The sequence below is a fragment of the Candoia aspera genome, chromosome 8 (genome assembly GCF_035149785.1).
Source record: "Candoia aspera isolate rCanAsp1 chromosome 8, rCanAsp1.hap2, whole genome shotgun sequence".
Classification (NCBI taxonomy): Eukaryota; Metazoa; Chordata; class Lepidosauria; order Squamata; family Boidae; genus Candoia; species Candoia aspera.
The window spans coordinates 15,521,703-15,538,028 of NC_086160.1; the positions used below are offsets into that span (position 1 = coordinate 15,521,703).

The 16,326-nt window shown below is 38.7% G+C and overlaps 1 protein-coding gene across 1 annotated transcript in view; it reads left to right on the plus strand.

The window, feature by feature from the left end:
* ATP10D (ATPase phospholipid transporting 10D (putative)) overlaps positions 1 to 16,326 on the plus strand; it is a 72,768-nt gene that overhangs the window by 18,539 nt on the left and 37,903 nt on the right. The window contains exons 4-9 of the mRNA XM_063310476.1: positions 2,524 to 2,728; positions 9,020 to 9,105; positions 9,332 to 9,438; positions 11,120 to 11,251; positions 13,983 to 14,098; positions 14,267 to 14,519. Of these exons, the coding sequence (XP_063166546.1) occupies positions 2,524 to 2,728; positions 9,020 to 9,105; positions 9,332 to 9,438; positions 11,120 to 11,251; positions 13,983 to 14,098; positions 14,267 to 14,519 (899 nt within the window). The remainder of the gene's footprint in view (positions 1 to 2,523; positions 2,729 to 9,019; positions 9,106 to 9,331; positions 9,439 to 11,119; positions 11,252 to 13,982; positions 14,099 to 14,266; positions 14,520 to 16,326) is intronic.

Consider the following 16,326-nt stretch of genomic DNA (forward strand, 5'->3'; position numbering starts at 1 on the left):
TCCCTTCCCTTCCCAGTTTTTCTTTTATTCCTTGTGTTTGCTGTACATTGAAACCACAATTGCATCTTGGGAGGTGAATTTAGATGTGCAGTACTGATCGTATGTAAATTGAATTTCAATATTTTTAGATTAAACTCTGAATTGGACTGTGAACTCATTATACTTTTTAGGACATGTGCAATGTTTAAAAGTGGCAATTACAGTTTAATGCTATTATTTAAGGATGTAAGAGGTGGTCCTGGCGGATGTTAATACAGCTTCCACTGTGTTTTGTACTTATAGTGCTATATTGATTTTGCACATTGATTTTTATGTCCTCTTAGAAAACCAAGGATAACTATCTGGAAAAGGAAGTACAGCTGATTTGTATTTAATATTTTAGATGGTGTAATTCTCTTTGTTGTCCTCTATTTTTAATTCCTTTACATACTGTAAAGTGAATGAACACATTGCCACGAGAGAAAGCATACATGTTACTTGTCCTCAGTAATTCTTCCTTTTAACCCTTCTACATTTACTATTTTGTACTTGTTATGCTGTGTTTCTAACTCTTGTTAGATGCCCAGAATCACGGTGATGAGATGGGTGGCCATATAAACTGAAATAAATAAAAATAAATTCATTGGGAACCTTCTGTAGCTGAGACTATAAGCTTGACTCCTGATTTTGCCTTTAGAACGAATGGAATAGCCCTGGAACAAGGGACATCTACAGAGGGGAAGGTGGATTTGTTGCAGGCATATATGTAGAATAAAAAATGCATTTGTTATAAACCCCAAACAAACACATTCTGTTTGGACATTCTGCTGCACCATTCTGAAAGGATTACATTTGGCAGAACTGATATCTGGATAGTTTGGTTGTTCTGGGTTTCAATCAAAATAAAATCCAGAGTAATTTTATGGGGTGAAAAAGGCAAGGCTGGTATGTCTTGTCCCATACTCCCATCCTGTTCCACATGGTTATTTGTACCTGCCTGTAGGCTGATTTTCCCAGCACCTTCCTTTCCCTACTTCTTTTTAGCTACCACCAGTGTCCTTGGCTTCTAATGCAGCATACGCCCCTTTCCTTGAACTTGTTAGTACCTTCCTTTCCCTACCTCAAGGATATCAGCAGTACTAGCTAAGGTGAGATAGGGAAAGAAAAGAGCTAGAAAGATGGGAAGAGAGGCAGGCTGGTTTGACATGCTACACTTGAAGGCAAGGATATTGTGGCAAACTGGGCTTCAAGTGCAGCATATCTAGTCAGTCTTCCCTGAGCACCTTCCAGCACCCTCCTTCCAATGTCCTTTGCTTTTTCCTGTTCCCACCCTTCATCTGAAAACTTCTACCTGGGACACGTTCCATGCCTAAAATTAAATATCCAGGTCCGGTTGAAATGCGCATGTTCTGGTTCTTATATATGTCCCCTGGAACTGGCTGTTCCATGCAAAGTAGGGTTTATGCATAGAATGATTTGCAAATAATCTAAGTATCTTTGATTAACATATATGGGTGAGTAGAAATCTTACTATAAGATAGTGGGGCAGATACCCATTCAAAGCGCATATACAACATAAAACTTATTTCCCCAAAGAGATGGTGCCTCATATCCGAATGTCTAGGAGTTACTGTTGTAGATATGGGCACATTATGCGAAGACCTAGCTCCCTAGAGAAGGCTCTAATGCTGGGAAAGGTGGAAGGAAAGAGAAGAAAAGAATGACCAGCAGCAAGGTGGATGGACTCAGTTACAGTGGCAATGGGTCACAGTTGTAAGATCTGAAGGACCAGATTAGGGACAGATTGTCATGGAGAAAATCTGTGTGGTTGCTAGGAGACAAAAATGACTTGATGGCACATAATTTTTAAAAAGTGCTTTAGAATGGCAGCTGGCTGAGTCTACATTGCTCCTTTTTGGGGGTCTGGAGGTAAAATGCTTTCAACCAAGGGGCCAGAATTTGAGATTGCTGCTGGAGAATGTTCCTAAAGAGTTCCTGTTCCTGAGAGATTTATGAATTTGTGGCCCATCTGGATGATGTCCCTTACCTGCAGAGCAAAATTTTGTGAAAAAAATATCCTTTCTTAGGCCCTACACAACATACAACCATATGCTGAGAACAAATGTGTTCTCTGTAATTAATGTAGAAGGCTAAATTTCTACAAACACGTAAGGCAGTGTTTCTCAACCTTGATAACTGTAAGACATGTGGACTTCAACTCCCAGAATTCCCCAAGCAACATGGTGGCTGGGGAGTTCTGGGAGTTGAAGTCCACATGGCTTAGAGTTGCCAAGGTTGAGAAACACTGATTTAAGGAATGAAAACTGCATTCTGATGCAGTCATCTGACATACAATAGAAAGTTGAACAGATAAGCTGGTTGCAGAAGGAGTCTGAAATCATCTTTGAAAAGATATACATCCTGCCTTCTTGCTGAGTTTTTCCTGGGAGCAGAAGTGGGAGAATTCGAAACAATGGCATCATCACTTATAATTTTCCATTTATTTACCCATTTAAAAGTCCTCCCCCCCCCCCTGTTTTTCAGAAGAGCAAAGGACTACGTGGATAAGTTTTGGAGGGATGTTACTGTGGGTGATTTTATCCGACTGTCATGTAATGAAGAAATTCCCGCTGACATGATACTGATATATTCCAGCGATGGAGATGGAATCTGTCATATTGAGACTTCAAGCCTTGATGGAGAGACCAATCTGAAGCAAAAGCAGGTGGTGAAGGGCTTTGCAGAGCAGGTATCAATTGTGTTGAGAAAACACTTGCACATTTCTTGTCTCCTGAACTGAAAATGTACTAGGCCAGTGTTTCTCAACCTTGGGAACTTGAAGATGTATGGACTTCAACTCCCAGAATTCCCCTCCCAGTGTGGGAGTTGAAGTCCACACATCTTAAAGTTCCCAAGGTTGAGAAACACTGGCCTAGAAGCTTCAGTAGTTCTTATCAGCATCAGGAAGGAGTCCTACTTATTGAGTGCTTAGGTTATAACCAGAGGCAGCAGGTCAAATGAGCTAATTCTATTATTAGACTGTATGTGATTCCATCAACTACTTTTCCTTAATTATCTGGTCTGCAGAATAATTAAAGGGTAAAATCTCTCTTTTTTCTTCTCTCTCTTTTTTTTTTTTGCTTTTTTTTAATTGCATGAGCTTTGGCAGATTATTTAAACAGAAATCACACAAGAGTAAAAATACAAAAAGCAAAATAGTAGATAAACAACTACTAATAAATCATAGGTCAAAGCATTAGGAAAAAAAATAACTGTTGGTAACATGTTCTTCCCTTTCATTTCATTTATTTCCCCGACTTCCAACCACTACCTAAATATTTGTACTGTAATTTGAATGTTAAACATTGGGAGTTATTGCAAGTGTTTAAGTTGCTTAATTTATTGTTTCTCATTGGTTTCATAACTCTTTTCCTAAAAATTGTACTGCAAATGTCTGAATTTGCCTTGCTGTGTAATATGAGACATCCCTGCTTGAGTTTAGTTAGGCTTCTATTATGAATATATACTGTCAGTTTTGTCATTGCTGCATATTCTCCAATTTTGGTGTGCCTGATCTTGTTTCATCAGCAAAGTTCCACTTTCCAATGTTGCTCCAAATTTGTTCTTGCAACAAGAGTAAAATCTCCTGACTGAAGAAGAAAAAAATCTTACCCCTTTATTTGTCATTTGTTTTTTCCTTCTTCATAAAATCCAGTGAAATCATTATTTATATGGCATATATTATGTTGTTGTTGTTTATTCGTTTAGTCGCTTCCGACTCTTCGTGACTTCATGGACCAGCCCACACCAGAGCTTCCTGTCAGTCGTCAACACCCCCAGCTCCCCCAGGGACGAGTCCGTCACCTCTAGAATATCATCCATCCACCTTGCCCTTGGTCAGCCCCTCTTCCTTTTGCCTTCCACTCTCCCTAGCATCAGCATCTTCTCCAGGGTGTCCTGTTTTCTCATTATGTGGCCAAAGTATTTCAGTTTGGCCTTTAATATCGTTCCCTCAAGTGAGCAGTCTGGCTTTCTTTCCTGGAGGATGGACTGGTTTGATCTTCTTGCAGTCCAAGGCACTCTCAGAATTTTCCTCCAACACCACAGTTCAAAAGCATCGATCTTCCTTCTCTCAGCCTTCCTTATGGTCCAGTTCTCGCAGCCATATGTTACTACAGGGAACACCATTGCTTTAACTATGCGGACCTTTGTTGTCAGTGTGATGTCTCTGCTCTTAACTATTTTATCGAGATTGGTCATTGCTCTTCTCCCAAGGATTAAGCGTCTTCTGATTTCCTGACTGCAGTCAGCATCTGCAGTAATCTTTGCACCTAGAAATACAAACTCTTTCACTGCTCTACATTTTCTCCCTCTATTTGCCAGTTATCAATCAAGCTGGTTGCCATAATCTTGGTTTTTTTGAGGTTTAGCTGCAAGCCAGCTTTTGCACTTTCTTCTTTCACCTTCATCAAAAGGCTCCTCAGTTCCTCTTCGCTTTCAGCCATCAAAGTGGTATCATCTGCATATCTGAGATTGTTAATGTTTCTTCCAGCAATTTTAACTCCAGCCTTGAATTCCTCAAGCACAGCATGTCGCATGATGTGTTCTGCGTACAAGTTGAATAGGTAGAGTGAGAGTATACAGCCCTGCCGTGCTCCTTTCCCAATCTTAAACCAGTCCGTTATTCCGTGGTCTGTTCTTACTGTTGCTACTTGGTCTTTATACAGATTCTTCAGGAGGCATACAAGATGACTTGGTATCCCCATACCCCTAAGAACTTGCCACAATTTGTTCTGGTCCACACAGTCAAAGGCTTTAGAATAGTCAATAAAACAGAAATAGATGTTTTTCTGAAACTCCCTAGCTTTTTCCATTATCCAGCGGATATTGGCAATTTGGTCCCTAGTTCCTCTGCCTTTTCTAAACCCAGCTTGTACATCTGGCATTCTCGCTCCATGAACTGCTGAAGTCTACCTTGCAGAATCTTGAGCATTACCTTACTGGCATGTGAAATGAGTGCCACTGTTCGATAGCTTGAACATTCTTTAGTGTTTCCCTTTTTTGGTATGGGGTTATAAGTTGATTTTTTCCAATCTGATGGCCATTCTTGTATTTTCCAAATTTGCTGGCATATAGCATGCATTACCTTGACAGCATCATCTTGCAAGATTTTGAACAGTTCAGCTGGGATGCCGTCGTCTCCTGCTGCCTTGTTATTAGCAATGCTTCTTAAGGCCCGTTCAACCTCACTCTTCAGGATGTCTGGCTCTAGCTCACTGACCACACCGTCAAAGCTATCCCCGATATTGTTATCCTTCCTATACAGGTCTTCCGTATATTCTTGCCACCTTTTCTTGATCTCTTCTTCTTCTGTTAGGTCCTTGCCATCTTTGTTTTTGATCATACCCATTTTTGCCTGGAATTTACCTCCGATGGTTCTAATTTTCTGGAAGAGGTCTCTTGTCCTTCCTATTCTATTGTCTTCTTCCACTTCCACGCACTGCTTGTTTAAAAATAATTCCTTATCTCTTCTGGCTAACCTCTGGAATTTTGCATTTAATTGGGCATATCTCCCCCTATCACTGTTGCCTTTTGCTTTCCTTCTTTCTTGGGCTACTTCTAGTGTCTCAGCAGACAGCCATTTTGCCTTCTTGGTTTTCTCCTTCTTTGGGATGTATTTTGTTGCCGCCTCCTGAACAATGTTGCGGACTTCTGTCCAGAGTTTTTCTGGGACCCTATCTACTAAGTCCAGTCCCTTAAATCTGTTCTTCACCTCCACTGCATATTCCTTAGGAATATTAGTGAGCTCATATCTAGCTGATCTGTGGGTCTTCCCTAATCTCTTTAGTCTGATCCTAAATTGTGCAAGAAGAAGTTCGTGATCGGAACTACAGGAAGCTCCAGGTCTTGTTTTTACCGACTGTATAGATGTCCGCCTCCTTTGGCTGCAAAGGATGTAGTCAATCTGGTTTCGGTGTTGTCCATCTGGGGAAGTCCATGTATAAAGCCGTCTCTTAGGTTGCTGGAAGAGTGTTTGTTATGCACATTGAGTTGTCTTGGCATATATTATATTGCATATGAATTACTGATCATATTAAATTCCCTAAACTAGTGAGACCAGTAGTTGCTACTCAGAGAAGTGTAAAGCTTTACCAGCACCTGTTACTGAAGTGATAAAAATATTGTCAGCAAATGGTACAAGCCTCTGGGTCTTTTCTCAATCCATTAAGGGATGTGCTTGAAAATGTTTAAGAAGTAGTTTTCTGGGTGAGGCAAACTAGATATCCCTGAAGGAGGGTGGACGGCATTGCAGTGGAGATTGGTGGCCAGACAGCAAATTCTGGTCAGCGGAGTCTCTCTGGACAAGAAGAGACCATGAGATCACCCACCTGTATTCTGGACAGCTGCTACCCATGAGTAGACCACAGGAACTGAGGTTTTTCTGGCCGACTTGTGAGTCAGGTGGCTGGGAGTTAAAGGATTTCAATCAGGCTCACAACTGAAATACAGCCTGTAATGGACATAAGGTTCGCAAAAGCCTCACTTTCTTAATCACTATCAATGTAATCAATTTACAGTTACAGAGATCGTCTGATCAGCAGGATAGAAGAAAACCAACATTCTTTGTGGATTAAAGAAGGAAGGAAAACTGGTTTTAAAGGATTTAAATCTCTAGCAAAAAGCATAACAAGGACTGGATGCAAGGAAATTTAAATGGATAAAGGGGACAGTAATTTTGAAAGATTAATTTTTGGTGAAAGTGCTTTTGAAAATGTTGGAACTAAACCGACAAATGGACTGGACTTTTGTGGGAATATTGTTTGTTTAATATTAAAGAATGTAGACAATTGGTGGATTTTACAAAACAAAGATAATATGAGCCACACTGTGATGCCAACTCAGACTAAAGTATTAAGGATACAGAAGGCCAAAATAGGAAAGAAAAAAAAGGGAAGCCTGCATTTTACTTTTGGTGAAAATTACACTTTCACTTTTGGATTACAATATTAAAATGGCAACCACTAGAAAAGTGGCAAAAGCAGGAGAAGGGAGGAGAGGATCGTTAAAGCAGTCTGCAGGAAGAGGAATGATGCCAGAGTTGTTGCAGAAAATGTTTGAGAAATTTGGCAAAAAGTTATCTGAATCAGTGCTAATTTGGCAGCTTTTGAAGGGAGAATGGAAGAAAGGCTTGTAAAGATGAAAGAGGAAATGAAGATGTTAAGAAGATGGAAGAATCTGTAGAATAAGTAACTGAACAGTAACTGATAAGTAAACAGAAGTTATCAATAGAGAGATGGAAAAAGATTAAGACAATTTGGCATTACTAGAATTTAGACAGAAAGAATTCTGCTTGAGATTCAGAGGGATTCCAGAGGATTTTGGTGAAGATATTAGGGAAAAGGTTATTAAAGCCTTATCAAATTTTTTGGAATGGGATGAAAAGGATACAGAGGCAGAAACTGACAAAGTTTATAGAATAAATACAAGTTCTGCAAAATGAAGATGTGTTGCAAGGGATGGTGCACTTTGTCAAGAAGAATGTAAGAGACCAAGTTCAGCAGCAGTGTTTTAATACACAATTGAAGACTGATAATACAGATGTAATTGTGCTTAAAGAAATTCTAATTACAATACTACATAAAGGAAAAGAGTACTTCTTTCTGACTGATAAACAGAAAAAGATTCCATTTTGATGGGGCAAACTGGAAGGAGTGATTCTTACTTTCAAACAGCGGAGGTTTCAACTGAATTCTGTGCAGAAGCGAGGTAATTTCTAGAAAAAAAGTTAAAGACAAACTGGAGGAAATACAAAAGGATGTGACAGATGAGATTACACCAAAGCCTCAACAAGTGCAACAGGAAAGTGAAAGGGACATTATTGAATTAGGCGCTGTAGGTATTGACTTTTCTAAAGTTGGCCAACATTATGGATTACAAATGCTTAATGTGGAATATAAATGGAGCAAATGCTCCTCAAAAGAGAAAAAAAAATGTCAAAACTGTTTTTAGAAGAAACACATATTAGAAAAAAGGATATAAAATATTTGACTTATAAAACTTGGGTGAAGAATTTATTTCAGCAGGAACAAAGAATGAAATGGAGTTGTTTTGTGTATAAACCCCCATTACAGCCAGAATTTATACTGATTGATGAACATGGTAGTTATGTTGGGGTGGAAGTTAATTTACATGGGGTTAAGACTGATAGTGGGAATTTATGCCCCAAATGAGGATAAAGTAATGTTCTCTAAAGGACTTATGGACACTAATGGGCTTTTCTTATGAAAATTGATGCTTAATGGGGGATTGGAATGGAGTGATCTCCCCACAAGTAGACAGAACTTCTGAGAAAAATATTAAAACCACACAAGGTAAATTACCAAAAGTTTTTTTTAATTTGATTGACAATTTATAGCTTGTTGATGTATGGAGACACAAAAATGGCAATTCAAGAGAGTATATTTTTCTGAAAGACATAGATCTTTTTCAAGAATAGATATGATTTGGATTTTGAAGAATTTGGCTACTAAGGTTCGTAAAGTAGAGATATTCCCAAAGACTTTTTCAAATCTTAATCCAGTGAGTTTGATTTTTGCATGGAAACCCATTCCTTTCAGATGGAGGTTAAATGAAATGCTGTTACAGAAAGAAGCAATAGTGAAGGACTGTAAAAAGAAATTAAAAGAGTTTTTTTTTAATAATCTTAATAAAGGTAAGAATGGTTTAGGACACAAGCAAAGCTTTCACGAGAGGTTACTTTATACAACATAATAGTGAATTCAAAAAGAAGAGGCAAGAGAAACACAAGAATTGGTTTTCTTTTAAGTCAAGAGCACGTTGTTTTCATCCCTGGGGTTGCTCATGAGCATTAAAGTCAACCATACTGAGGCCCGGTGTCTTCTCTGAGGATGTAGATTTAGACAGCTGTGGGGACATGCATCAGGGTCTTCATCTTAGTGTGGATAGAAGATTCATTATTCCTAGAAGTTATGGCATTCTGCACCTGCACTTTGTTTTTGACATCTTCTTCTTTCTGCAGGTCAACGAAGTTAATCCAGAAGACATCATATGCAGAATAGAATGTGAGAGTCCTAACAATGACCTTAACTTCTTCCGGGGCTTCATGTAAGCAGTTCTGAATATGCTCTTTAAAATGTAGGACACTCCTTTTTAAGCAGGTCTAGTTAGCTCTTTTCTTATCTAGGAAAAGACAACTTGCCCATAAGGGTTGCAGTGAATTTTGAATAGCTATGGAAAAGTAGCCCTAGCATGGATTGGTAGCATAAGCACATTGCTATGGAGGAATGCCCTACACCAATAAGAATTACTATTAGATTTCCATATGTTACAGTGAGAATGCAGATCACGAACAAGTGGGCCTAAATAAGGATAACTTGCTGATGCGAGGATGTACTGTCAGAAACACAGAAGCTGTCGTCGGCATTGTGGTGTATGCAGGTGGGTGCCATGGCTGGATTGTGCAGGGGTGAACAATCTGGAAAAGAGATGTCTACCCATTCATTGGGAAATTAGGAAATACAAATGTTCACATTCAGGAAATACAGCTCCAGAACTCTTAGTTAAATTGAAAGGATTATACCCTGTGAAAACTGTTATTAAGCCCAGTGAGGTATGGAAGCAAAGTTCTGTAAATCACAAGGACATTGTCTATACTTGTCCAATATCTAAAGTAATCATTCATTCATTCATTCATGGAAAAGCCCATGTTTCCCTTCAGTTCAGAAATCCAAAAGCATTTTATGAGCAACATAATAAAAATAAAAAAATTGGGTATGTATGTCATCCCTGGCTATACATCCTGAATAAGATCACATGAATTCTGACACATTGTTTAGAAGTGCAGACTGTAATGGGATTCTTCTGCCATGCACTGAGTCCAAAGTGGAGTCCTTTAGAATCTTCATAATTATCCTAAAGGACTTATAGGGACCAGAAACCCAACCAGTATGTCTACAAAAGTGGATGCATTTATCTTATAAAATTCTTTTGGTGCTGTCCCTAATGTCTTTCAGGTTCTAGGGAGAAACCTTTTCACTTCCCAAGACTTTTAACTGCTAATATATTTTTTAAAACAATGATTCAGGAAAAACCTGCTTTGTCTCAGATGCCTTCACAATTTGACTTGGTGCTCTTCTTTATTAAAGTATTAAATAAACCACCCAGAGTCCCTCCTTTGAGGGGGAGATGGGCAGTAATAAAATTTGATTAAATAATAAATAAATAAATAAAATTACAGGGTCGTTATAGCATCCAATGGCCATTACTGAGGTGACTAAAAGTCTGTCCTCAATCCTGTAATATCAGTTCAACAATGGTTGAATGAAGCTAGAAGGGAGTAGGCATCACGAGTGAAGAAGTGAATTCAGCCTGGCTCTGAATCTCCAGAAGTTCTAAATGTTCTTTTGCTCAAGAGCCTCTATGACTTGGCCTGCTTTTAGTGAAGAGCTAGGCAGATGGAGAGCCACGGGGTTAGCCATGATCCAGAAATATTCCCACCTGGTTCAGGATAGATGTTGTCCCAGTATATAATAGTCCCTTTTTCTGGTTTATATTGTCATGATGTCTGTTGTGCATTATCTGTTCTATCTTACAGAACTGACATTGATGCCACGATTTATCTAAATTGTGGGCCTTAGAATTTCCCCATCCTGTTACATTTATTTTTTAGATATCTATCTCTCCTTTTCCGCAAGAGCTCAAGGCTGCTTACGTGCGAACTTCCCTTCAATTTAACTCTATAACAAGAACCCTGTAAGGTTGAAGTAGGTTGGTCTGGGAGTTCATGACTGGTCCAACATCACCCAATGAATTTCCATGGCTTGGTGTGGACTTGAACCTGGGTCTCTCCATTCCGACTCCAACACCTGAAGCAATATTTCATGTTTTATTTATTTATTTTATTTATTTATTTGATTTCTATAGCTTATTCTATATTCTATGTTGGCTATCCTTTCCAAATTATATGACCATTTTTATCCGGTAAGTGTTAAAATAAGTTCACATGGTTTAGAAAATATTATGTAAGCATTGGGCAAGTGTCATACAGCTCTCCTCCTCTTAATGATTTAATGATTTACCTTGCGTTGAAACATCCAATGTGGGTTTTTTGTGTTTAAAGGTCATGAAACAAAAGCAATGTTAAACACAATAGGATCTCGCTACAAGCGAAGTAAGCTAGAAAAGAAAATGAACAAGGATATCATCTGGTGTGTGCTGCTTCTAATTGTGATGTGCTTTACAGGGGCGATGGGTAAGTTAAAGAGAAAGAGCCAATCAACAGAATTGGGTGTTTTCTCCTTCTGTTTTTAATTAACACAATCCATAAGCTCTCCTCCGTTGGTTTAGTTTTGGACATCCTAAAATACCAATCCTCTGCAGCAAGAGGATTGTCCTGGAGCTATCATCTCAGCCGGAACCAGATGACTCAGGAGGGCATTTGAGTTTTCACATGCCCCTATAAAATCACTGCCTTTGCTGAGTCACTTTTTGTTCAGATACATGCTAAATTCTCCAAATTGGTTCTCCCAGCAAGCTGATGACTTTCCTAAATTCCCACAGCTTAGCTTCTCTTTGGTAATTTTCTCACCAACATGCCTTTAATCCTTAGCCACCCTTAAATGTTCTAAATGTTTAAGACCAAGCTTCGAGATTGTGACCACAAGACACCCCAAGCTTAACTTTGCAGGTCTCAGTCTGGATACAGGAAGTTCTCACTTAGCGACCACAATTGGGACCAGCAATTCTGTTGGTAAGCACCCTGAACACTAAGCAGGAAATCGTGTGACCCTGATGGAAACATCACACGACAGTGACTTACAATTTTACTTCTGCCTTCTCCATTAACTCTGCTTGTCGCAATGTAGTTGAGAAGCATGCAAATGGTGAGCACATGACCACAGGGTGCTGCAACAGTTGTAAATGTAAATAGAGCCAGTTTGGTGTAGTGGTTAATGCACCAGGCTAGAAACCAGGAGAGGTTCTAGTCCCACCTTAGGCATGAAAGCCGGCTGGGTGGCTTTGGGTCAGTCACTCTCTCTCAGCCCAGCTCACATCATAGACTGGTTGTTGTGGGGAAAATAGGAGGAGGAAGGAGTATTAGGTATGTTCACCACCTTGAGTTATTTATAAAAATAACAAAGGTGGGATAAAAAAATATTTAAAAATATGAGAATTGGTCGCAAAGCAGGTTTGTTTTTGTTTTTTTATACCATCATAACTTCGAACAGTCAGTAAACAAGGCGGTCAGTATAGGCGTGTCCTAACTCCACTGATTTGTTTAATGAAGAAGCATTTCTATCTTTGATTTTTCTTTTTGTTGCATGGTCTTTTTCTTCAGTTATGTCAATATATTACCCTGATTGCGTATTTTGAAATTTAAATGCTTAACAGCTCCTTTTTTATTTTTTATTCTCTTTTTTGCTTTTTTTATTTTACTTTTTTAGTGTTTCAAATTGGTTAAACCTGATTTGTTCACTTAGTTTTCCTTTATTAACATGTATAAAAAGACATATACGTACTCGTCCCTGGGGGAGCTGGGGGTGGCGATGACCGACTGGAAGCTCTGGCGTGGGCTGGTCCATGAAGTCACGAAGAGTCAGAAGCAACTGGACAAATAAACACAATGCACCTGTATATATGTGTATGTATGTACATAGGGACGCGGTGGCGCTGCGGGTTAAACCGCTGAGCTGCTGATCGGAAGGTCGGCGGTTCGAAACCGCGCGGCGGGGTGAGCTCCCGTTGCTCGTCCCAGCTCCTGCTCACCTAGCAGTTCGAAAACATGCAAATGTGAGTAGATCAATAGGTACCGCTTCGGCGGGAAGGTAACGGCGTTCCGAGTCGTCATGCTGGCCACATGACCCGGAAGTGTCTATGACAACGCCGGCTCCAAGGCTTAGAAACGGAGATGAGCACCGCCCCCTAGAGTCGGACTCGACTGGACTTTACGTCAAGGGAAACCTTTACCTTTACCTATGTATATACATACACCAAATAACAACATAATGGAGATTTTAATATCAAGTAGTTTAGCTTAAGGCCAAAGCCTTTATTATAAAACAAATACCTTGATATATGCTCTTCCTTCATTTTTTCATTTCATTTCCAATGTTATATTTAACTTTGAAGAAAAAGTCAAATAATCATAATGCTTGTAACATTAATATCCAAAACTGTAATTAACATTGATAGATTATCCATTTTTCCTCTTATCTATTTTTAGTACTCTAAGGCACCTAAATAATAGAATATTGAAAATCTAAGTATATTATATAAATATCATTGGATTGAAATAACATATTGTATTAAAACTGAGAAAATGAAGTGATGAAAAAATATTTTAACCTATGAAGGTCTATAAAAAATATTGCTTTATGTAATTATATATAGATAGATATATATTATCCATTCAATCACGTCCGATTCTCAGAGACTGCCTGGACAAGTTTTCTTGGCAAGGTTTTTTGGAAGTGGTTTGCCATTGCCTCCTTCCTAGGGCTGAGAGAAAGTGACTGGCCTAAGGTCACCTATCTGGCTTCGTGCCCAAGGCAGGACTATTGCTCTCCGTCTCCCAGTTTCTAACTCAGTGCCTTAACCACTATGCCAAACTGGCTCTCATAATTATATTAATATATTGCTAATATTGGTCTCTTTCTGTTGTTTCTGTATAAATTGACTAATGGAAGCATTATCCAGAGACTTGTTTCTGACTGTATGAAAAGGCTTTGAAAGTATTACAGGCTAATATCGCAGTACATTCCTAAGAGTACAGAAGAGTTCAGTGACTTTTTTTCCCAAAGAAATACATCTTCGAAATCAGTGGCAGTCAGATTCCCGATGACTTAAAAAGTGCATAAAACCACATTAGTTTAGAACTTTGCTTTCTATGGTAAGCCAATATCTCTGCTTTAAAGAACAAAAAATAGCGTTTATTGTTTAATATTTAATTTTTCCAAATCGTTCTTCCTTTTCTTTCTTTAAAGGTCATGGATTTTGGCTAGGTGCCCATGAAGGACCACCCCTCTACACAAGTGGAAAACAACTACCTGCAGGACTGGGAGGTTTTTTAATGTTTTGGACAATGATAATTTTAATGCAGGTAATTTCACATCTTGTTCCATCTATCTTTTTTCATTTATGTCCCTGTGATCCTGACGTACCTTGATCTGGGTGGAAGCAGTCCAGACTTTTTTTCATAGCTGGGAGCAAGATCTGGCCATATGAGGAAGCCATATTTAATCTACCTCTCTTGTCTTTTGGCTCACAGGTCTTGATCCCAATTTCTCTTTATGTTTCTATTGAATTTGTCAAACTGGGGCACATCTTTTTGATCAAACATGACCTTGATTTGTACGATGAAGTTACCGACAGAAGGATTCATTGCGGATCGCTGAATATTGCGGAAGATCTGGGTCAGATTGAATACATTTTCTCAGATAAGACTGGAACCCTCACTGAGAATAAAATGGTGTTTCGGAGATGCAGCATTGCGGGATTGGAGTATGGCCATGAAGAAAATGGTATGACTGAGGCAGAACAATAATTGGCTCCTTTTTGGTAAGGTAGTAAGAAATGAAACTAAAGTAGCAGCTTCAATTTCCATAGTTCCTCAGCCCGTACAGGCAAGGGTTCAAGTCCAAAACTTCTGATGGGTTTGAAAATGAAAAAGCTTGAAGTAGTTTATTTTACAGTCTTCAGTATATTATTATTGTGCATCTCTTTCGGGTTAATATATTATTGTTGTGTTATTCCTATCTGGAGAACTAAGTGGGACAAAAGCATTTTAATTGAATAGTCAACACTCTGTAGCTCAGGCTGCTGAGAGTCTGTAACAAATATTAAGACAATATTTGTTCTTTCTGAACATATAGGTAATGTATAAAGCAAGTACATCCATTTATTTATTTGTCTGTTTTATCGTATTTCTTCACCGCCCATCTCGTGTTGCGATGACTCTGGGTCAATGCAGTTCCCCTGCCCCAATGTTCACAAATTGGCCTTGCTCACAAATTACAGTTCCTGTAGCATGAAAGTACCTAATTTCAAACTAGCGTAATATGGCAGATGAATGACACAAGTATAAATCAAGTGCTCCTTCTTTGGATCAACTTCCTTGTTGATCTTGGCCAAAATACTTTCAGTGCTGTCTCCCCATTGCCAATACTCCTAATGCTTAATATGGGGATTTTTTTTGTCCTGAGCAGAATGTTATTCTGAACCTGGATAGAACAGCCTTGCACTGAGGAATGCATATGTCTGTGTGTTCGTTCTCTCAGGGTATCCCATCTTCTCCTCTCTTTTTTTTGGCATATTTAATTTCAGTGGCCTCATCCTCTTTGGATCTCAGAGCCTAACCATAATTTTTTTTTAAAAAAAGTGGGAAGGGGCTTACTTTGAGTTAGCCCACTGAAGTTATTCAGATGCAATCCCAAGCACGTTAGCGATGTCATGATCACTGTGATTTGCTTCTAAGCAAAGAAGGAGAATTTGGCCAAAGCTGGGAGTATTTCAAATGCAGTGTGTGTTGTTTTGCATTTAAGGAGGAAACTTTTTTGTTTCTTTCTTGTTTGTTTAAGAAAACAATTGGATATACTTGGTATCCTGTCCTCGGTATTACTAGACCCACATAGTCGAACTGCCAATCCTTCTATTCAAAGTGTATTGTTCATAATCTGTATACATGATTTTCTGCAAGAGAGAGAAATATTGGAACTGTTAAGACGGATTCCTTAAGAACATGAGATGTATCTGTTTACGGTATGCATGCTTTTTTTTCTAAAAGGCTACACACTATTGCGGATTCCAGACAAATTAATACAGAAAATCCAGAATAAGATGGAAAATAATAATGAAATTAAATCTGAAATCAGGCCCCTTCCTCTCTCATCCATTCAGTAAAACTAGAAGAATAATCACTCTTTCTGGCCCTTTATCTCATGGCTTACATGAGTTTAGTCCTGCTTCCCCAATGCTTACTTAAGTTTCTTTCAGGTGAACTTGATATCTTAGAATTAATTCATGGAAATCAAGAATGACTTATTCAACTATCTATGACTATATGTAAAATTAAAGTTACTGGACATTATATCTGAAACATCTTAGTTAGAAAGCTAGTAATACTCTCTGGTGATTCCTTTAAGGAAGCTTTTAAGAGATCAGGGAAACAACTTGAGCTAGTCATTCATAACTCATAATACAGTTAATTCATAAGCGTCAGTAACACTAATAGAAAGCACAAAATAAAAAAGATAACACAAACAGAACAATTCAGAGATTCTAAACTGAAAACTGTGTCACAATCTTCTGGCACTATAAGGACTAACCCAT